General features: G+C 37.6%; 1 protein-coding gene across 3 annotated transcripts in view; it reads left to right on the forward strand.

Moving 5' to 3' along the window:
• Positions 1-77: 77 nt before the first annotated feature.
• The window catches only part of Paqr3 (progestin and adipoQ receptor family member 3), a 28,064-nt gene continuing 5,114 nt past the window's right edge, over positions 78-23,027 (forward strand). The window contains exons 1-7 of one of the 3 annotated variants that reach the window (XR_016537379.1): positions 78-432; positions 2,718-2,880; positions 7,801-7,956; positions 11,293-11,490; positions 16,780-16,870; positions 19,841-19,989; positions 22,461-22,580. Coding sequence is in view for 2 of the 3 variants with exons in the window: in XM_090343365.1 (XP_090199491.1) it covers positions 248-432; positions 2,718-2,880; positions 7,801-7,956; positions 11,293-11,490; positions 16,780-16,870; positions 19,841-19,983 (936 nt within the window). In the remaining variant the exon portion in view is untranslated. Of the gene's footprint in view, positions 433-2,717; positions 2,881-7,800; positions 7,957-11,292; positions 11,491-16,779; positions 16,871-19,840; positions 22,402-22,460; positions 22,581-23,027 lie in introns of those variants that run through there. The other 2 variants (XM_090343365.1, XM_090343364.1) reach the window with 2 other exon arrangements.

Genomic DNA, 23,027 nt, shown 5'->3' on the forward strand with positions numbered 1-23,027 from the left:
GCGGAGCCTCGCGGCGTGCTGACGTCAGAGGGGGCCGCGACGCCAGCGGGGCTGCGGGCTTGGGGCGCGACGGCGCGGGACTGTGAGGTGAGCCGGTGCTGGGAGTCGTCGGGGCCTCAGGACGTGGCGCGGTGCCCGCGGACTCCGGGGCGGGGGCTCCGGTCGCGAGGCCCCCTCCCCGGGAAGGTGGAGCCGGGACGAGCCCGGGAGCCGGCGGCGGCGGCGGCGGCGGCGGCGACCGGGAACCATGCATCAGAAGCTGCTGAAGAGCGCGCATTACATCGAGCTGGGCAGCTACCAGTACTGGCCGGTCCTGGTGCCCCGCGGCATCCGCCTCTACACCTACGAGCAGATCCCCGTGTCCCTCAAGGACAACCCGTACATCACCGACGGCTACCGGGCCTATCTGCCCTCCAGGCTGTGTATCAAAAGGTAGGGTCGGGCCGTAACGCCCCCCACTCATCCTTCCCTCACCACCTCCTCCGCGCCGCCCCCTCCTCCCCTCCGGCCCCGCCCCGGCCCGACTCTCCCGGGCGCTTTTGGGTCCATTATTCCGGTCGGTGCTCCTTTGGGATGCGGGACAACGAAGCCGTTCTTTGCCCCAGTGCATAGCTGAGCGTTTGAATTCTTTTTAGAGCAGCCGTGTGGAGATCCAGATATTCGGGAGCAGTTAAATGCATGCATAAATAAATAGGAAACAACTTCACATGGGCTGTGTATGCTGTATATAGTATATATATATAACACATACTACATATATATATGTGCATATATATATATATATGCCCCGATTCATTTATTTAGCAAATACTGACGGAGCCCTGCTAGGTGCTAGGACACTGTATCAGATCTTGCAGAAAACAGCAGACTGGTCCCTTGTTGCCATAAAAGCTGCTAAGGACTAGCCCCGGCGACAGGCAGTAAAGAGGTAATTACATTATTACATAATCGCTATTCTGGAAAATGATGTGTAGGAAAAGCCCTATAGCAAAGAGAGTGATCCCAGGACACACCCAGTCTCCACTAGAGCACCTGAGAAGCACCTCTTAGAAGTTTATCATTCCAACCTGTAAAACCTTAGTCTCTTAAGAGACTGCGTTAAGAATAAATTTAAAAAATTATCTTCTAGTTTGTGTTTTTTTTTTTAAAGTAGCTTTCTGTCAAATTTCATTGAATGTACTTAAATCCCCGCTTTAATGGAAGTCAGTTAGCTTTAGGTCTTTGTAAATGGAATACAAGCTCTTGAACTGCTTAAGCAACACATATCTTTTTCTTGATTTTTTTGCCATGTTTTTTTTTTACATTCTCAATGATTTTTGAAGATATTCTTGTAATAAAGATGATTAGTTTTGAAGTTGAAAGTAATTTGAGGATGTCTAGGTCTTTATGTATTAAGGATATTATGTCCCCTGATCTTGCTGCCTAGCTTAAATTCTTCCAGATTCAGCCTTTGCTCTTTTGCAGCTTTCAACAATGACCAAGATTTGTATGTCCTAAGAGATCTATTTGTATTCTGCCACAAAGGAAAATGGAAAAAATAGTCAGTCACATTACATGGGGCTTCACAAAATGAACCACAGGCAAGCTGAAAGGGCATATCTGAAAAGCATTCCACTTCCTGCTTTTTTCTATGTATGTTGTACTGAGGAATCAAACACAGGTCTTAGTGCATGCTAGACAAGCACTCTACCACTAGGCCAAACTCCCAGCCCCAAGTCTGTAAGACTTTTATCTCCAGTAAACTACCAAAAGGCCAGAAGTGGAACTTTGGCTTAATTGATAGAGCTCCAGCATTGAGCAGCAATGCTATGGGACAGTGCCAGGCCCTGAATTCAAGCTCCAGTTATTGGTGTATATACACCAACACACACTCACGGGACAGGACCAGGCCCTGAGTTCAAATTCCAGTTACTAGCATGTACATACACACCCACTTGAAGCTCAGAATAGAAAAGTTTACGTGCTTATCATTGCAGAACTAATTGTGACTAACTGTGGCAAGGGGTGAAGAGAAGACAGTGAGCAACACTTTTGTATTCTGGTGTGGGTAGTACACTCTTACACTAACCTGTGCTGCCAAAGTCGGTGGTCAGTGGTTAAGGCATTTTAAAAGAGAACAAATACTGCCCATATTTAAAGTAACCTCTTCTTGACCCAAAGAAGTAAAAAAAATCGTGCCTCCTGAAAGTAGAACCTACCAGTGGATCAGTGTGTTCATTCTGTTTCTCTTAATTCATCTAACTTTGTATTTAATGAGTACTCACAAAAGCATTTTAAGCTTCTGACTTAAGCTTGCAGTAAGCACCTTTTCAGGTATCTTATTATTGACAGTGTTATAGCTCACATCCAATTTTTATCTGCATACTTGATTTTCTAGAGTGAATAATCTGAGCTAGTCATTTTCCTTAGAAAAGTGGTGTCATGTAGATGAATAAAATAGTGCTAATGTCAGGGGTTAATAGGTTGGAGGATTTCAAATTCAAATACACAGAAATTGTAAATATGAGAAGAATTGAACACCAGAAAGCTCTTAAGAGCCTAGGATTATTAGAGATAGACTAAACCTCAGATGAATTAAACAATAGATCAAACTTGGAGGAGGTCACAGCTAAGGATAAAGGGCTTAAATAACAGATATTAACTTCTTGTTCCTAATTTTGAATGATGACAGTAAGCAACCAAAATGAATCTAAGCTACATGTTTATTTATTTTGCAGTTTATTTATCTTATCTAATGAGACAGTAAACATCTGGAGTCATTTGCTGGGTTTCTTTCTCTTCTTCACCCTGGGAATATATGACATGACATCTGTGTTACCTTCAGCAAGTGCATCCAGAGAAGATTTTGTAATTTGTTCTATTTGTCTTTTCTGCTTCCAGGTGAGTTATTGCACAACCACTGTTATTGCTAAAGAGAATTTTTTTATTACCATAACCCAACCTCCACAAGTCTGTTGTTCTCCTGTATTTAGATATATATAGTTTTTTTTTTTGTTTTGTTTTGTTTTGCCAGTCCTGGGCTTGAGCTCAGGGCTTGAGCACTGTCCTTGGACTTTCTCAAGGCTAGAGCTCTACCACTTGAGCCTTAGCACCACTTCTGGCTTTTTCTATGTATGTGGTACCAAGGAATCGAACCTGGGTCTTCGTGCATGCTAGGCAAGCACTCTACCACTAGGCCAAACTCCCAGCCCCAGATATATATAGTTTGAAATCCATTAGATGTCAAAAATTGAAAAAAATTGTTTCCTCATTATTATTATTATTTTGGCACCAGTCCTGAGGCTCAAAGTCTTTCTAACTTGCTCAATCACATCTGCTGCTTTACAACTGCACCTGCAGTCCAGCTTTATTTGCTAGTTAATCAGATATATGAGTTTCTTGGACTTTTCTTTTTTGTTGTTGGTGGTAGTTATGGAACTTGAACTCAGGGCCTAGGTGCTGTCCCTGAACTCTTTTTGCTCAAGGTTAGTGCTCTACCACTTTGAGCCACAGCTCCATTTCCAGATTTTTGAGTGATTAATTGGAGATAAGAGTCTCAGGGGAAACTTTTGTGCCTCGGCTGTTTTTGAACTGTGATCCTCAGATCTCAGCCTCCTCAGTAGCTAGAATTACAGGTGTAAGCCACCAGCATCTGATCACCTTTATTTACTCTTTTTTGGGGGGGGGGGTGGGGGGGGCAAGGTTTCACTGTGTAGACTTAAGTTGTCCTTGAACATAATGCTCAAGATCATCCTGCCTCCTAGTAAGTGCTGACATTAGTCACCATACTCTGCTGTTTATCTTTTTAGGCTTCTCTGTTATAAAATTAAAACCAGGATATGAATATACAATTGTATTCTATTACTCTAGCTGGAGAAAGACACTAAAGTATGTAAAACCTGTTTGGAATGATTTCGTCTTTTTCCTATTCATAGTATATCTGATTTTTGTATTTGTTTTTTTTTTGGTTTTTTTTTTTTTGCCAGTCCTGGGCTTGAGCTCAGGGCCTGAGCACTGTCCTTGGACTTTCTCAAGGCTAGAGCTCTACCACTTGAGCCTCAGCACCACTTCTGGCTTTTTTGTATGTATGTGGTACCAAGGAATCGAACCAGGGTCTTTGTGCATGCTAGGCAAGCACTTTAACCACTAGGCCAAACTCCCGGCCCTGTATTTGTTTTTTCTATATTGCCTTTTTATTAAAAACTATCTGACCATTTGTTCTATTGCTTTAGTGTTAACTTTTTTGATCCTTTCATAGTTCCCTGGTTTCAGATACTTTCAGTTCCTACTCTTTTCTGAATCTTCCAGTTGTTAGTTGTACTACATATTTTTCAAACATCTATGGAAACATTTTTAAAGATATTATTTTAAAATATACATCTTTTTAATGCAAAGAACAAATATGGGACATAACCATTTGACAGTTTAGTAAATGTAAAAAATCCATGTACAAAAAAACATGAACAGAAAAAAAATAAAAGCTATCATTCCTCATACCACTCTCCAAGACTCCCTGTCCTTAACTTGTTCCTTTCTCAGTTTTGAGATATGAACATCATCCACATACATAAATGTTGTTTTAATTATACCATGTTTTATTTATTTATTCATTCATTCATTCATTTATCAGTCCTGGGCTTGAGCTCAGTGCCTGAGCACTGTCCTTGGACTTTCTCAAGGGTAATGGTCTACCACTTGAGCCTCAGCACCACATCCAGCTTTTTTCTATGTATGTGGTACCGAGGAATCGAACCCGGGTCTTGGTGCATGCTAGCCAAGCACTCTACCACTAGGCCAAACTCCCGGCCCATTATACCATATTTTAAACCAACAATTTCTTCAAAACTTTGGGTCTGAAGGACCAAGACACACATCTACACACCCCTCCTTTATTCTAATTCTAATTTCAGTTTAGCAGGTATTTCTTGAATGCCTACTTCTAGGCCCTATGGTAGGCAGCAGTGATTACTGCTGAATGGAACCAGCAAGTTATAAAGATTAGATTACTCATGTCAGAAGAAAGTGAAGCAGGGCATTTAAGCAGAGATTATGATTGTGTAAAGATCAGAAAGAAGAGAAAGCTTAGTACTTTCTGGACTTGTAGATGTTAATCTTTATGGTTGATTCTTAAGAGAACAGGGAAAGGTATGATTGGAAAAAGAAGCAAGGGTTAGATCAAGACATATTTAAGTTATCATGTCAGTGAGCTTAGATGTGAAGGATATAACAATTTAATTATCTTTCCACTTTGGTAGATAAGACAGTCCATAGAAAGAAATTTTTCCTTATAACTGAAACACACCCCATTTGCCACAGCATTTTTTTTTCTTTAGCTCTTAAAGAACCCTGTACATTTTTACACAGAGCATACTAAATGTAGATTAACTTAAAAACTCTGTAGCCCTTCTAGCTTTTCTTCTTTCAAAATGAGATTTATCCCTCAAAGTTTCTCTTTGTACTCACTATGATGATAGTTTGTAATCATACATAAATTCCATCCATAAGAATTACTATCTAGCAGCCAGGCATAGTGGCTTACGCCTGTAATCCTAGCTACTCAGGAGGCTAAGATCTGAGGATTGCAGCTGGGACATTAAAGACCCTGAGACTCTTACCTCCATTTAACCACCAGAAAACCAGAAGTGGCACTGTGGCTCAAGGGGTAGGTGGTAGCTTTGAGCTGAAGAGCTCAGGGACAGTGTTCAGGCCCAGAATTCAAGCCCCATGACCCAGAAAGGAAAAAAAACAAAACAAAACAAAAATCTTGGGATTCTGTGTTAGCATTATTTTCTTTTCCCTTTGATACCATAGTTTTTCTTCTGTTGATAGTGAAATGAGTTACATCATTTCTTATTACTATAAGTATACTCTATACTTAAGCAGAAACTTAAACAAAACAAAGTTTATCAAAAATGAGTGAGGGGGTAAGAGGAGGGAAAGTGGGAGAAAAACATGGGAAGAGGTAACAATATTCAAGAAGTAATGTACCCACTATCTGATGAATGTAACTGTAACTCCTCTGTACATCACCCCGACAATAAAACAAATTTTTAAAGTAAAAGTCATTGAAATTCAACTTTATCCATATGTATATGTTAGGCTACCTCATACCTGGCTACTTGTCTACTTGCCAATCTACCTAACTTCTAACTTAAAATCATGTTTGATTGTTATTTTGTTCTGGCTCCTTTATTTTCCATTACTGTGACAATGAGGTCTTTCCCTGTCAATAAGAATATATATCAAGACACTCTAAGATTTATGGCTCTTAGTTGGGCGGGATGGGTCATGTCTGTAATCCTAGCTACTCAGGAGGCTGAGATATGAGGATCAAGGTTCAAAGCCAGCTCCAGTACAAAAGGACCTGAGACTCTTTATCTCCAATTAACCTCTAGAAAATGGGAAGTGGGGCTTAGCTCAAGCTGAAGAGCCCTGGGACAATGCCCAGGCTTAGGGGTAGAGTGAGATGAAGAGCTCAGGGACAGCACCCAAGCCAAGTTCAAGCCCCATGACCCACCAAAAAAACAAAACAAAAAAAACAACAAAAAAATTTATGGCTTTTAATCACATGGGTAATCTGAGTAAACAAGAAAACTTCTAAGGATATGTTTGTTTGGGCCATTAAACTAAATGGTAGCTTAGTAGCCAAAAGATATAGACCAGTCAGGATTTCAGGTAGTGAATGAAGAAATTAACTCATAGCTAACTGCATTGTTTACTGAATATTGATATTAAGTCTGCAGGAACTGGTTGAACTTGTTTAATGATTAAGGATATAAAACTGTGCTTGAGATCTTTAGTAGTATAATATGCAACCTATATTGAAGTTAAAGCACCTTGCTTTATACTTTTTATAATCATGATGTAAACACAGCTATATGACATTCTTTTAATGTTTTTCATGATGTTACTTTACTTTGTGAACTTCCTTGCCAGGGTGTGTGTGTGTGTGTGTGTGTGTGTGTGTTTGTGACTGTCTGTTGTGAGAACCTGCCAAACTTTAAAACCAGGTTAGCTAATGGAACTTCTATGATGTGTTTTTTTTCCTCTTCTACATGAACACACATTCCGCCACAGAGCTGGCACCCTTCCTCTTCCTACTTGTGTTCTTCACTAATATTTAAGACTTAGTAGAACACTATTTGTTTACTTTTTTTTTTTTTTTTTGCCAGTCCTGGGCTTGAGCTCAGGGCCTGAGCACTGTCCTTGGACTTTCTCAAGGCTAGAGCTCTACCACTTGAGCCTCAGCACCACTTCCGGCTTTTTTCTATGTATGTGGTACCGAGGAATCGAACCCGGGTCTTCATGCATGCTAGGCAAACACTTTAACCACTAGGCCAAACTCCCAGCCCGAAGGCTTACATTTTGTATACTATAAAATACAATATTCTTTTAAGGACATCTATTAGTTTAGTAACTGGATTTTTAAAGTAAATGTATTCTCCCATCCTAGTGGCTCACACTTATAATTCTAGCTACTTGGGGGACTGAGAACTGGAAGATCACAGTTTGTAGCTATGTCCAGCAGAAAAGTCTGAGAGGCTTCATCTTCAGTATAACAAGCAGAAAGCCAGATAGCTCAAGTGGGAGAGTGACAGCCAATATGCAATAGCTAGAATTTTAAATTTCCTTTCTTTTTCATTGATGTCCCAGTGATGGGCTTGAGACTTAGAGAAATGACATCGTGGTTTGCTCTACTACAAGGTGAACAAGAACCCAAGACAGGGTATATAACTAAAGAGAATGGACACTTCCACAGTTTCATGAATGTCATGAGTTGCTTTATTTTTGCTTTATTACATAATTTTTTATTTTCCTTAGGTCTGTATGCTTTGTTCAGTGGGCTATCACCTGTTTTCCTGCCATCGGTCAGAAAAAACCTGTCGAAGATGGATGGCATTGGATTATGCTGGAATTTCTATTGGAATACTGGGCTGTTATGTCTCAGGCGTATTTTATGCATTTTATTGTAATAATGTAAGTAATTCAAAGTGTTGCACCTTCTGTCTGGCTTTTCTTGGAGTGGTTACTTTGAATTTCTGAGTACATTATTAGTATGTCTAAAATCATTTCCATATTTCAGTATTTTACTAATTTTCCATTGGAATAAAAAAGAAAATATTTATACTATGTTTCCTCAGAAATTCATGTTGTATGTCTTTTTTATTAAAGAATTTATTAACATTAATTTTTACATCATATTTCAAATGACAAGTTTAACAAGTGTTCAAGAAGGGAATCTCTGTATACAATCACTGGGACTTTGTTTTTAGAACTTAATCAAAATTAGGCTAAGGGTTTGTATATCATAGAAACATACTAATTTATGAAATAAAACATTACATCTATAGAGTCATAGGTTTTTATGTCTATATAGTTATGTTTATATTTCCATTACCATGTCCATAGCATTGGGTATGCAAGTATTGAGGCCTCAGAAATGTTTCCTCAGAAATTCATATTGTATGTCTTTTTTAAATTTTGTGTTTATAGAATTGATATAAATTTAGCATTTTATAAAACTTATGAAGTTGACTACAACTTTCCATTTCCCTTCTTATCCTTAAACTTCTTAGTGAAAAAAAAAAAGGTAATGTCCATATGTGTGGATCCCTAGTCTATAAGAAGTATCTTTTTCTTTTTAAATTTATATTTGATGGTAACCTAGAAATAGAGCACATAAGGCAGTGTGTGTCTTTGACAAATACATATTTGGTCTGAGTTTTAGTCAACTCTGCTTTCTGTCCCTGTGATCCCAAAAGTCATTCTTTGCCTTGTGTAAAGCAGCATTTGTGACTGTGGTCAGATAATATACTGTAATCGAAAATGTCAACCAACCAACCCTTGTGGAATATGAGCCTAACTAACTCATTTCCTCATGTTTCAACCAGTGAGCAAATTTGGTCTTGCCACAGATCCAAGTTTCTCCCTTGCAGAAAATGCTATCCGTCTGGGCATATGATTTTGCCTGTAAACCTAGCACTAAGAAGGTTGAGGTAGGAGATTTGTGAGTTCAAGGCTATACAGAATGACTGTGTCTCAAAAGAAAAAAGTCCCACTGACTCTACCACAGTTTTTTCCTCTTTCACTCCTGTTATACTGTTTTTTTTCTCTCTCTTTCTTTTACCTACTTTTCAGAACCGAAACTGTGTTTCTCCCTTGTAAGTAGTACACCTGCTGTCTAGTGCTTTTACAAGGAATACAGCCTGACCTGCCCAAGCCCCCTTCTCTAAGGTGCTCTAAGCCACAGTCCCCAGCAGACATTTATTGAGAAGATTGGCTATAGCACACATTCTTCTATTTAGGATTCTGAAATAGACAGATCTGTCTGCATAACTGGTATAGAAAAATAATAAATCACTTTGGAATACCTAAAAGCTTTATTAATTGCATCCACTTAAGTGTGAGCCACTTGGTTTTTGTTTGTTTGGTTGGGTTTTTCTATGGATGTGGTACCGAGGAATCGAACTTGGGTCTGAGCTTCATGCATACTAGACAAGCACTCTACTAGTAGGCCAAACTCCCAGCCCTGAGCCATTTGTTTTTTAAGCCTGCTTCAGCATATACTCATAAAATTAAATATGTGTGTGCATATATATGTGATTAAACTTTGTTGTAAATTGATTTGATTTTAGTAAACTATGTGTACTCCAAATTGTATAATTTTTTTTCATAAAGCTAAATATCTTTTCTGTAAAAATTAGAAGGAACATACTACTAGCTTATAATTGTTGTGACATAATGTTTGAATTTTTTCCTTGGTCTGTATTTCTCTGAAGCTTGTTTTCTGTTGACTCTTTCCTAAATGTCAAAGTAGGCTACTTTACAGAAAAAAAAAAAAATAGAAAAAGAGAAGGAAAATAGAAGACATGTTTGTGTAAAGGAAAAATTGCATTCTTCCTTTTGGTTTCTAACTTTTTCCAAATACTCAGTTGCTTTTGTTTAGTTCAATACCTTCCAAGAAACACAACCACTGCTTTTAAAATGAGACTGAAAACTATGGGTCCTTGATTGGGAGAATGTATACTTGGGTACACACATAAACCATCTGACATGAGATTTCAGGAGATTAATAGCTCTGTAGAAGTTCTAGGAGTACAGGTTAAGAACCTTCGTTCTATGTAATGCTAACTTTTGAACAATGACTCACATAGAGCTCTTTTTTTTGCTTTTTGTTTTTTGTCGGTTGTGGGTCTTGAATTCTGAACCTGGGCACTGTCCCTGAGCTCTTCAGCTCAAGGCTAGCAGTCTACCAGTTGGAGCTATCGCTCCAACTGCACGTCCTTTCCCCACAACAACCCTGCACATGGATTGTCTCTGGTCATTGGTTCCATTACCGGAAGCCTTTAATGTGGTCTTTTAAGCCATAAAGACTCAAGCGTTACTCTGTTACATAAACCTAGCCCCTGAGACTTTAATAGGCCTTCAGAGGCATTCAGAAATGCTCTGAGTTTCATGCTTGCTTCCCAGCCCCATTCTCTCTTTAGTAACTCCCAATGTATAGATTTTTCTTACCTTTTATTTTTCTGGTTATCTTTTTATAAGGCAGTTTGAAAATGCCATATCATCACCTTCTTAAAAGTAAAGTTCAAAATCTTTAGCCTAACCTCAGTGCTTTTTAGTCTGCCTTCTCTGAAAGTCTGTCTCTCCATTTGCTGCTCCTTTCCCTTGAAAGCTCCTTCTCACATATTTTTATGTATTCCTGGAAACCTAGTTTGTCTCCTCTGTAAAGTATTTGTAATGATCCCAGGTCATTTATTTGGATCCCAGTCCAAATAAACCTTATTTGGAACTCAGTTACAATACTTACCATTTGATACTGTCATTTAGTTACGTATCTGTCTCTCCCTGTGTCTATTAGTTCAGTCACACAGAGAGTCCATGATAAAATCAGTCTTGCTTCTGGACTCTAGAGGCCACACCCAATATCCTAGCTATTGAAGAGGCCTCTGAGATCTGAGGATCACAGTGTAAAGCGAGCCTAGGCAGGAAAGTCCATGAGACATTCATCTGCAATTAACTACCAAAAAGCCAGAAATAGAGCTGTGATAGAATGGTACTTGTTTCTATAGATGTTAGCTATGTTTGACATATAATAGGTGAGAAAATGTATGTATAGGAATAACTTTCTCTTTGAAGTTTGGTTTGTCAGCCTGAGAAACTTAGCAATTACATGGAACATAATATTTTTTAAGAAACGGAATAATCTTATTTGGGAATGAAAATACTAGGAAGATAGTGGTGCAATATGTAATAATAGAAGCTAAAACTTCTAATTTGCTTCCTTTACAATTTGATTTCCTTTTATTTTAGTATTGGCGCCAAGTGTACTTGATCACTGTGCTTGCTATGATTCTGGCAGTGTTCTTTGCACAGATCCATCCCAATTACCTTACACAGCAATGGCAGAGGCTCCGCTCCATCATCTTTTGCTCTGTCTCAGGATATGGAGTGATCCCTACTCTTCACTGGGTTTGGCTTAATGGAGGAATTGGTGCACCTATTGTACAGGTAGGTTGGGTGAAGTCAGTGTTTCTCTTTTTCTTTTTTTGTCATTCGTGCTTATTTCTTTTGGATAGAATAATATAATTAGGACTTGTGAGTGGGACTGTGACATTTAAGAGCATATATTTAATGGCACATTGACATCATTTTCAATTCTCTCACTAGTAGTGTTAAAAGGTAGAATACAATGCAGTGCCTCTAAAAATCACAGAAAAAAATATTTAACCCAGAATTTTTGGGAAATTATACTTTTAGGTGGCAAAGTTTAAAGATTTTTCACAGCTGTATGGTTATATACACCTTTCAGAATTAAGGTAAAGTCTGATTAATCACTGTTCTGAGATGTCATTTCTGTTGAATAATAGATTCTTAGCTCTTTTTCTGTTACCATTAGTACGTAAATACTTAAATTCTTATCTTGGGAGAACTTCAAAGTTATCTAGCTTCTCTACTATGCTAGTAGTAATACCAAAGATCATCAATTTACAGAAGTAGGAGCAACTGATTTTTTTCCGTGAGGATGGAGTAGGACTTGGGAAGAATTTTTTGTTAGATTTGTTTGGTTTGAGGTCCCTGTAGTATGTAAAGACAGATATAGAGTCTAGACTAGGCTAGAGTTTGAGACTAGCAATAAAGATTTAGAAGTTATCAGGTATCTGGAACCAGTGAAACATTCAACCCATCAAGGAAAATATACTAAGAATAGATAAGGAAAGTATGTGTGCTTTAGGAAGAACCTCTGTGAGAGCTAAGTATTCATGAAAAGAGGATTAGAAATAAGACATACCTTATAAAACTAAGTGTCAGCCAGAAAGCAAAACTGAAAATGTTTAAATTAATGTATGCCAAGAAATTAAATATGCAAAAAAGCTGGCAGAAACCACACTTGTTCTTTGGGACCTATGGATGGAAAGTGAGGTGTTTTTTTGTTTTTTTTTTAATAATTTTTTATTGTGATTAATAGAAGGGTTACATTATATTCACCAGATAGAAGGTGCATAACTTCACGAACATTGAGACCCTTTCTCATGACATGGTCCCCATTTCTCTCCCACCCTCCCCCTGCTTATCTTGATTCCCCCCTTCCCTATCCAATTTCAAATAACCAATTAAGCACATATAAAATATATCAGATAACAAAGTGAAAATTGTAACAATATGAGATAACCAATGGATGGCAAAAGAGATGAGCGATAACATAGTAAATTAAGAACAACAGTCACTCATTATATGGCTTTTGTTTCTTTATCCTGGAGGTCCTTACATTTAATGTCATACTATTTGGCCCTATGTCTCTAGACTTTGTTCTGTTGTAAATCTCTGCTAGGAGAGCCCAAGGTTTCTACTGATTATGACAAATGAGGGAGACTATTGGGCCTATGTTCCTTTGAGTCTGGCTTACTTCAGTAATATGATTTTTTTCTAAGTCTTTCCATTTTCTTACAAATGAGGTGATGTTCTTTCTGACAGCAGCATAGAATTCCATTGTGCATAAATACCACATCTTGTTAATCCACTCATCAACTGAGGGACATCTGGGTTGGTTCCATACCTTTGCTATGGTAAATAGTGCTGCAGTGAACATCATTGTGCTAGTGGATTTAGTATGTCCTTGTTTCTGGACCGTTGGGTAAATGCCAAGTAGTGGAATTGCTGGGTCATGGGAGAGCTCTATGTTTAGCCTTTTGAGGCACTGCCATACTGCTTTCCATAGTGGTTGAACGAGTTTGCATTCCCACCAACAGTGTAGTAGTGATCCCTCCTGGCCACATCCCCTCCAGCATCTGTTGTCATTCGTTTTCCTGATCCTGGCCATTCTAACTGGAGTGAGGTGGAATCTTAGAGTTGTTTCAATTTGCATTTCTTTTATGGCCAGAGATGTTGAGCATTTCTTCATGTGTCTATAGGCCATTTTTGTTTCTTCTTCACAGAAGACTCTCTGTAAGTCTTTGGCCCATCTTTTAATGGGATGGTTGTTATTTTGCAGATTAGTTTTGGAGTGATTCAATTTTTTGAGCTGTTGATATATTTTAGATATGAGGCCTTTGTCCGTTGTATGATTAGTGAAGATCTTCTCCCATTCTGTAGGCTTCCTAATTAATTTACTAGCTAGCTATGTCCTTTGCCATACAGAAGCTCTGCAGTTTAATGCAGTTTCACTTACCCAGCCTTTCTCTGATTTGTTGTGTTTCTTGGACTTTATTGAGAAAGTTTTGACCTGTGCCAAGGAGGCCTAGTGTGTCTCCTATTCCTTCTTGTAAAGTTTTCAGTATGTCGGCTTTTACCTCGAGGCCTTTGATCCATTTGGAGTTGATTCTAGTGCAGGGTGTTAAAGAAGGATCCAACTTTAGTTTTCTGCAGGTGCTTAACCAGTTCTGCCAGCAGCACTTGTTGAAGAGGCTGTCTTTCTTCCATTCTATTTTTTTTTTTTTTGCTCCGTTATCAAAGATTAGTTGGCCATAGGTCTGTAGGTTAATATCAGGGTCCTCAATTCTATTCCATTGGTCTTCATGCCAGTCTTTTTGCCAGTCCTGGGCCTTGAACACTGGGGCTTGGGCACTGTCCTTGGTCTCTTGGGCTTTTTCAAAGCTATGGTTATACCACTTAAGCCACAACACCATTTCTGGCTTTTTTCTATGTGTATGGTACCGAGGAATTGAACTTGGGTCTTCGTGCATGTTAGGCAAGCACTCTACCACTGGGCTGAGGTTTTTAAGACACACTTGTTCCAAAAGCACCAGTTTAGTACAGCAGGAAGAAGTACTGGGCTTATATTCAATCATAGGAAGTTGGCAATATGATAAAGAAAAGCATGGGTAAACCACTGAAAAAAAAAGGAAGTTCTATGGCAGTGAATTGAGTGAAGTGAACTGGCCAATAGATAATTGGATAAGATTAGGAAACTGAGAGAAAGTTGCAATTAGTAGCAGTTATGAGGAGCGTAAGTGATTCTGCAATTTGTAAGAACATCATTTCTCAGACAATTTTGATGTCTCAATAAGAAATGACAATGGGATACTACCACCCTTGATTTAATTCTAACCAGAAGTGATTGCTAATTAAATTCCTATATATGGACAATAAATCTCTGTAAAGCTTGTAATCTTGTAATGATTAAAAACAAGACCTATGACAAGATAGTAATCCTTTTTTTAAAAAAATTTATTGTTTTTTCTTTATGTTGGTCATGTATTTTGAACTCTGGTCCTGGGTGCTGTCCCTGAGCTCTTCAGCTCAAGGCTACCACCCTACCCCTTGAGCCACAGTGCTACTTCTGGTTTTCTGGTGGTTAATTGGAGATAAAAGTCTCACCATCTTTAGTGCCTGGGCTGGCTTTGAACCGTGATTCTCAGATCTCACCCTTCTGAGTAAGCTAGGATTGCAGATGTGAGCCATTGCATTCAGCTGCTAGATAGTATTTTTTTTTTTTTTTGCCAGTCCTGGGCCTTGAACTCAGGGCCTGAGTACTGTCCTTGAGCTAGAGCTCTACCACTTGAGCCACAGCACCTCTTCCAGCTTTTTTCTATGTATGTGGTACTGAGGAATGGAACCCGGGTCTTCGTGCATGCTAGGCAAGCACTCTATCAATAGGCCAAACTTCTGGCCCCTAGATAGTAATTCTTAAGGACAGAATTTATGTATGATTATAGATCATCATTATAGTGAGTACAAAGAGAAACTTTCAGGGATAAGTCTCATTTTGGAAGAAGAAAAGCTAGAAGGGCTACAGATTGTGTGTGCATATATATATATATATATACACACACACACACACACACACACACACATACATATACATACACACATACAAACACACAAAAGCTGGAGGAGTTACCCATTTACCCCACCCCCTAAGTGTCCACAGCTGTTATTGAGACCTACTTGAAGGCATGAGTGTCCTTTCAGTGGTAGACAGTGTGAGTATATCTAGACATCTGTTGTAGAAACCTCCATATTGAGCATCCAACCTAGACTAACCTAAACCAGTTTTATTAGAGAGATTGTGTCTGGAATAGACACAATAGAATAACGAAACCCATCAAACACTGTTTTAGAAAGTTAAGGAGTGAGAAACATAAAGGAGTGATGGAAGTGGTAAACTTAAACTTGTTTAAAGTCCTCTGTAATCTTCTGTGGAATTGCCACAATGAAACCCTCTTGTACTGGTAATAACCATAGAATAACAAAGAAAAATATATAGAATTAGTCCATTAAAGAAGATAGAGTTCTAGAAGAGTTGAGTAGAAGAAGTTTGAAGCATTTACTTAAAGTTTTGTTTTAGAGTGTTGAAAAAATCTGAGGCTGATTAATCTGAAGACTCTTGAGTTAGGGAGAGTCATGATAATTCTCAGAAATTTGAGGAGGAAAGATAGATTCTTTATTTCTTGAATGACTTTGTACATAAGGTTTGCAATCAGAATTAGAAACATATTATAGCTGAAAATCATCTTTGAGAGTCATTGATCTAGAGATCATTGGAAGAGATTCTGTAATGGACAAAACTGTTTAGCCCTCTTCCTACATGCAACATTTTACCCCAGACCTACATGGTAGGGTTGAACATCCTCTGGCTCTTCCCAGCTCCTTTCGTAGCATATTGTTAACAACATGGCTGTGTTCTGTGCCTGTGCACTGCTTCCTACGCTAGGAAAGCAAGGGAGTGAAGTTCTACAAATTTTCTTAGAATAATTCAGGTTTATCAACCCTAAATTTCATCACTGTACTGAAATGAATTGAGAATTCATTAACAGTAGGAAAATGAGTTAAAGAAAACAAACAGAGCGAGGACTCAATATTTGCATACCCAATGATATGGACATGGTACAGGAAATAGAAAAACAACTGCATAGACATAAAAACTTATGATTCTATAGACATAATGTTTTATTACATTAATATGTATCTATGATATACAAACCCTTAGCCTAAGTTTGATTATGTTCTAAAACCAAGTGCCTGTGATTGTATATAGAGATTCCCGAATACTTGTTTGTTAAACACGTCATTTGAAATATGATGTAAAAATCAATGTTGATAAATTCTTTAATAAAAAAAAACAAACAAAAAAACAAGGTGATGAGACAAAAGACAAAGGTTGAACCAGTGTAGCAGTGATACAATACATTGGAAATGAACTTTATAACTTAGTTGAGGGAGGTAGGGAGAGGAAAAATGGGAAGAAAAACTGAGAGAGGGTAATAGTGTTTGAGAAGAAATGTACTCACTATATGTAACTGTAACCCCTCTACACATCAGCCTGACAATAAAATTAAAATTTTAAAAAATTGTTTTCAGGATTTTGCACCCCGTGTAATTGTGATGTATGTGATTGCTCTTCTTGCTTTCCTATTCTACATTTCCAAAGTTCCAGAACGGTATTTTCCAGGTAGGTGTCTTTTTTTCATGATTTTATAACTTTATTATAAATACATTATAAGTAATTGCTTTAGAGAATTAAAACTTAGATGTACATTTTTTAAATGTTTTGATTATGAAGTAATTGTTTTTCCCCAGATATTACCTATAACTACTTTTTCAGAGGCTTTCACAGACATTCCCTCCTCACAATTTGAGTGGTCCACTAGGTGGAATTTCCACTGTCTCACAGTTACAAACTAATGACAAAGTTTACTTTAGACTCTTCAGATTCTTGTGACTCACAGTCTCAGTATTCATTTTTTAACGACATTCAAATACTAATTATGTAATATTTTCTTAATTTTAATATGTGGAGATAAGCAAGAAATAGGAAAGTAATGAGATTAAAGATAGTAAGAGAAGGGCGATAAAAAGAGGCCAGGTTTGAGCTCATTTCATAGTATAGTACTGCCCCTTTACCTGTAATTCAGGTACCTATGGTAACACCACAGTTCATAATATTAATATTTGTTTAGATTCTTTGAAGAACTTTCACTAAAATATACTGTTACACTTACGTTTTACTATTCATTGTTAATCTTTTACTGTACCCATTTTTTTTTTGTTGTTTTTTTTTTGTTTTGTTTTTTTTGTGGGTCATGAGGCTTGAATTCTGGACCTGGCCACTTCCCTGAGCTCTTTAGCTCCAGGCTACCACCCTACCCCTGGGCCTGGGTGTCGTCCCTGACCTCTTCAACTCAAGGCTACCTTTTTACCCCTTGAGCGACAGCACCACTTCCGGTTTTCTACTTGTTAATTGGAGATAAGAGCCTCACTTTTTTTGTGCCTCAACTGGCTTTGAACTGTGATCCTCGGATCTCAGCCTCCTGAGTAGCTAGGATTAGAGGCGAGAGCCACCATGCCCGGCACTGTGCCCATTTTGTAAGCTAGACTTTTATTAGAGGTATGTAGGGGAAAAGTTTATATAGAATTTCATATTGTCCACCGTTTCACTCATCTATTGAAGAGTATTGGAATGAATTCTTCATGGATGAGAAGGAACTTTTGAATATACATCTTAAGGTTCTATAAAATATGTAAAGATTATTATAAGGTGTTCAGCTTTCTGGTGTTTCAATTTGGAGGGCTGTAAGTCAGGGAGCAGTTTAAATGTAAACTGTGAACTTGCCCTCCTCTTTTTATATATATATATTTTTTATTGTAATTAATAGAAGGGTTACATGATATTTGCCAGATAGATGGTGCATTAATTCCCATACATTGATACTCTTTCACATGTCTTGGTCCCCATTTCCCTCCCCCCCACCCCTACCCCTCATCTTGTTTTCCCCCCTTCCCTATCCAATTTCAAATAACCAAACACAAATATATCTGATATATCAGGTAACAAAGTGAGATACTGTAACAATATGAGATAACCAAGGGACAGCAAAAGAGATGAGAGATAACATAGTACCTTAAGAACAACAATCATGCATTATATGGCTTATGTTTCTATATCCTAGAGATCCTTTCATTTAGCGTCCTACTATATGGCCTTTTGTATCAAGGTTTTGCTCTGTTGCCCTCCTCTTTTTATGTTAAGACTTATTTCCATAGTGAACTGGAGATGGCATTGAATCACTCCTGATATGTGCTGCTGAAGGAAAAAGGATGAGGCACCTTGGTCTAAAGAAGGAGTCTTGGGCTGAGAGTGTGGCCTAGTGGTAGAGTGCTTGTCTAGCATGCATGAAGCCCTGGGTTTGATTCCTCAGTACCACATACGCAGAAAAAGCCAGAAGTGGTGCTGCAGCTCAAGTGGTAGAGCTCTAGCTTTGAGAAAGCCCAAGGACAGTGCCCAGCTCTGAGTTCAAGCCCCAGGACTGAAAAATAAGAAAGAAAAGAGGAGGTCTCCTCCGTGCTCAGGTGTTCCTCTCTGTGCTTGATATTTCACTATTGAGCTTTACACAAGAATGGGAACACAGAAGAACCTAAGCGTATAGAATTTGAATTTGGGCACATAACTAGAGTGTATCCACAAGTTGATTTTTTAAAATTATTTAGTAAGTGATATTTTTTAAAGAGGCAAGTAGGAAAAAAAAAAGGCAAGTTAGGTACCAGTGGCTCACACCTGTAGTCCCAACTACTCAGGAGGCTGAGATCTGGGTATCAAGCTTCCAAGCCAGGTTGGGCAGAAAAGTCCATGAACCTCTTAACCTCAATCAACAGAAAACCAAAAGTGAAGATGAGGCTCCAAGTGATAGAAGGCCCAAATTTAAGCCTCAGTGCTGGTACATGTGCGTGAATACAGCCCTCCCCTACCCATCTCTCACACAGGAAAAAGAAAGGCCAAACCAGAAACAAAGTAAAAGAATACAGAATATTTACTTAAATTGTATGACCCAGAGAAGCACTATGAGAAGCTCTGCACTTTATTTATTGAAAAAAGATCAGGTTCCCAGGGAACTTGGAATTGAGTGTTTCACTACAAAGAGAAATGAAATTGTTCTCTGAAGTTACTTATGAACTAAGTAACTTTAACCCGCGCGTAATTGCAGATTGGTGGGTCTGTTGTGATTTCTTCCTGTGTATCTGTATACAAAGTGCATTTAGCAGGTTTGCATCAAAACACAGCAGTACATCCTCTACTTTCTAATTCATATCTTTATCACTGCATGATTTGTAACATGGATTTCTTTTGCCTCATTCATGTAATGAATGATTTGTTCCATTGTACCAAATATATGTTAAGTCACAGGAGGCAAAAAATAACAAGTATGCTTCACCTGTGTGCTTATGGAATGAGATGTTCAAGTTAGGCCCATATATGCTTTCTGCCTTTTTACAAAGCATGTGGATTTGAATGACTAGTCTCCAGGCACTTAAGCTATTAAAATGTCTTCTACTCCTAAGCTCTATTTCCAAGTCACTGATAGAAATACATCTTTAAAATTGAAACAATGTAGTCAACATTAATTTCTTTTACTTTGCGTTTTAGGACAACTAAACTACCTGGGATCAAGCCACCAAATATGGCATATCCTTGCAGTAGTGATGTTGTATTGGTGGCACCAGTCAACTGTGTACGTCATGCAGTACAGACATAGCAAGCCTTGTCCTGACTATATTTCACATTTGTGAATTCAGGTATGGCTACCTGGCAAATTCAGTTGTTGAGCAATATTCATTGGGGAGTTGTAGACCCCACTATTTCTAAAGTTTCCATTCTTTTTTTCCCTTTTTCTTCCTGTTTAATATATCATGAGTAAGGATTTATAAACAGAAAAATATACCTGGGCTCTGAAGTAATAATTGCTTTAGTACAAATGTGCTCATTGCACAGAAGTGAAAATTAGTGGGCCATCTTAAGATATATCTGGATAGCAACACTGAATGTTAAACTCATGTAGAAATTGAACCCATTTTACTTAACACCAGCTTAATTTCCTTAGGAAGGGCTCATCTCTATTGGATGACAGACTACACTGAGTCATTTATGTGGGAATGACGTTAATAGAAGATATTTTCATTAAATTATCAAACTTAAGTGCCTAATCAAGGCAATGATTGTTACAGCCTATGCTTATTACAAGCTAAAACAGTAATTTTGAATAATCACAGCCTTTAAATAAATGGTTCATGAGAAACTGGCACTTAAGGTACTTCTTTAGCTATAGATTCTCTTCTCCTTAGAAACATACTGGGCTTTGGGGGGCTTGCCAAGATAAGAACTTGAAACTTCTGCTTTAAGAGAGAGAGATATTCGCATTCATTGCTATTTCTTCATCATGTAACAATAACACTGGAAACTAAGGACAAATTAAGCAACAAATTCAGTGGTCAATTTAGTAACAAAACCATTATCTACTTAAACCTTTTAATCCCAGATATTGTTTAATTCTATAATTGAATTCTTGAGAGTGGATTTGAGATTTTTTTTCTCAGAAGAATGCTCATATCATAATTTGTAGTCCTAAATTTCATAATGAAGGTTTCAGGTATATGGGTGCTGCTTTCCTATGGCCATAGGATCTAGATGGCCGTAGTATCTTGATCCTGAAAGGAACCATAAGCCTTAGAACACTCATTCTAATGCCCCATTTGATGATAGTATTTTTCTTATACTTTAGTGTTCTGTTTATGCATGGTTTAGCAGTACATTCATGGATAATTTGAAAGTATTTATAAACACTATCTAAAATGGGAACCTGAAACACTTGCTCTTATTTATACTTATTTCACTGCCCAGTTATACAGTGTAACTCCTTTGTTCTTTGCTCTTTTCATATGCATAAAATTAAATCCTTTATAGCATTCATAAAAATATTCCTTGTTTATTATGAAATATCATCATAGTTTCTTAATAAGTTAACAAGTTGTTTTAAATACTGTTTTCAAGAGTTAGCTGAGTATCATAAAAAATTTTTACTTTGAAGTTTATACCTAAAGTGCTGTACATCCAGAATTAGAAAAGTAACCTTCATGTACCTCATTTTATGCTTCGGTAAAACATTATTTCTTTCTAGTGTAGTGTTTCTGAATTATAAATTCCCAATTCTAATATTGCATTTTCTCAGAGTAGGCTCAGTACAGGCACACTATAACATAGCCATTATGGTGGAATTGTACTTTGCAAATGGCTGTTGTACCTCATTAAGGCCACCAGTTTGTGTGCTAAATATTAGGAGATTTTGATGTAACAACAGTAGGATAAAATGCTTGTAAATATATTGAATCATTTTGGCCATATGAAATACACTGATTACTCATCTAACAGTGAAAGGAGAGTATTTTAGGTATGAAATCATTTTTATTATAAGATCTCACAAATCAAAAGCCACTGATTCTTAAGTTTTACTTTCTTTTATTAATTCCCGGGGATTTTTGGTCACAATGTAGGAGTTATGTAACATTTGCCATCTGAGTTATTATATAAAAAGAACATTGTATTTTAAAACAATAATTTCTTGAAATTTAAAATGCATACTGGTCTGACTGTAGGAAAAATTATGCCATGTAACATTTCAATGCTTTATGGAAATGTTAAATGTAAGAAAAGCTCTTATTTTTATCTTTAGTTTGATGTATTTATTATAAGGAATGAATATGGACTGTTACTATGGAAAATACTTCTGTATTTCAGCATTAATTGACCAATCTACTGTGTGCATAGCACTACTGGTAAAATTTAAAACGTTATTAACATTAATGTATATTTAAAAGTTGCCTACAAATCTGAGCCTTGTAATAATGTACAGTTATGTTTATTTTTATTTAATTAAAATGATTAAATGTGTATTGGAGCTACAGTATTAAAAAGGCTAGTTTTAATTTTACTTATGTGAAAACTATAAGGTTTTACCTATAGACTTTGCAAGGATTTTTCAGTTATCTATAGCTGTTTTAAATTGACTATACATTGTTCTCATTTAAGAAAGCCTTCTATATAAAGCCATTTTCAAATAGCAAGAGTTTTGTCATTTTTTATTACAGTACAGTACAATACAGTAAGCTGCATGGCAAAATATGTATTAATGTAAATAAACTGGGTTTACTAAATATATTAAGTGCTGCTTGTCATTTTTATAATACATAAAGGCTTTAACATCATATTCTAGAGTCAGGAATGAAGCATCAGGGATTGTCTCTCACATCTTATGGCATCCCACTTGGACAGAGAATCCATTGTGAAGATTGTGATTGACTGGCATAGAGCTGTACAAGTCTCCATTTAGCAGGTACCTACTAGAGATACACTTTGCACTCTAGTAAATGTAAATTCATTAGATTTCTGCTGGTTGCTGAAATCAGATCCACATCAACCCAAACTATCATTCTTGGTAAAATGTGTGTGTGTGTGTGTGTGTGTGAGAGAGAGAGAGAAGAGAGAGAGAGATGGAAGAGAGAGAGAGAGATGGGAGAGAGGGAGAGAGAGGGGAGAGGGAGAGAGAGAGGGAAGAGAGAGAGAGGTGGAAGAGAGAGAGAGAGAGAATATGAGTGTTTGAGTGTTTAATCAGCCCAGTTGTTGGAGGGAAGGGCAGAACTATCTTCTTTTTGCATTATAATCATGTTTATACCAAAACAAATAGATGCTCTTGAGTAACATACCATGATGATGTAGAACTGATACTACCTTTACAAAAACCCAAAGGGAAAAAGAAATAGTACTCAGCACTTCTGTGAAA

The sequence above is a fragment of the Megascapheus bottae genome, chromosome 13 (genome assembly GCF_031878675.1).
Source record: "Megascapheus bottae isolate mThoBot1 chromosome 13, mThoBot2.hap1, whole genome shotgun sequence".
Taxonomy (NCBI): domain Eukaryota; kingdom Metazoa; phylum Chordata; class Mammalia; order Rodentia; family Geomyidae; genus Megascapheus; species Megascapheus bottae.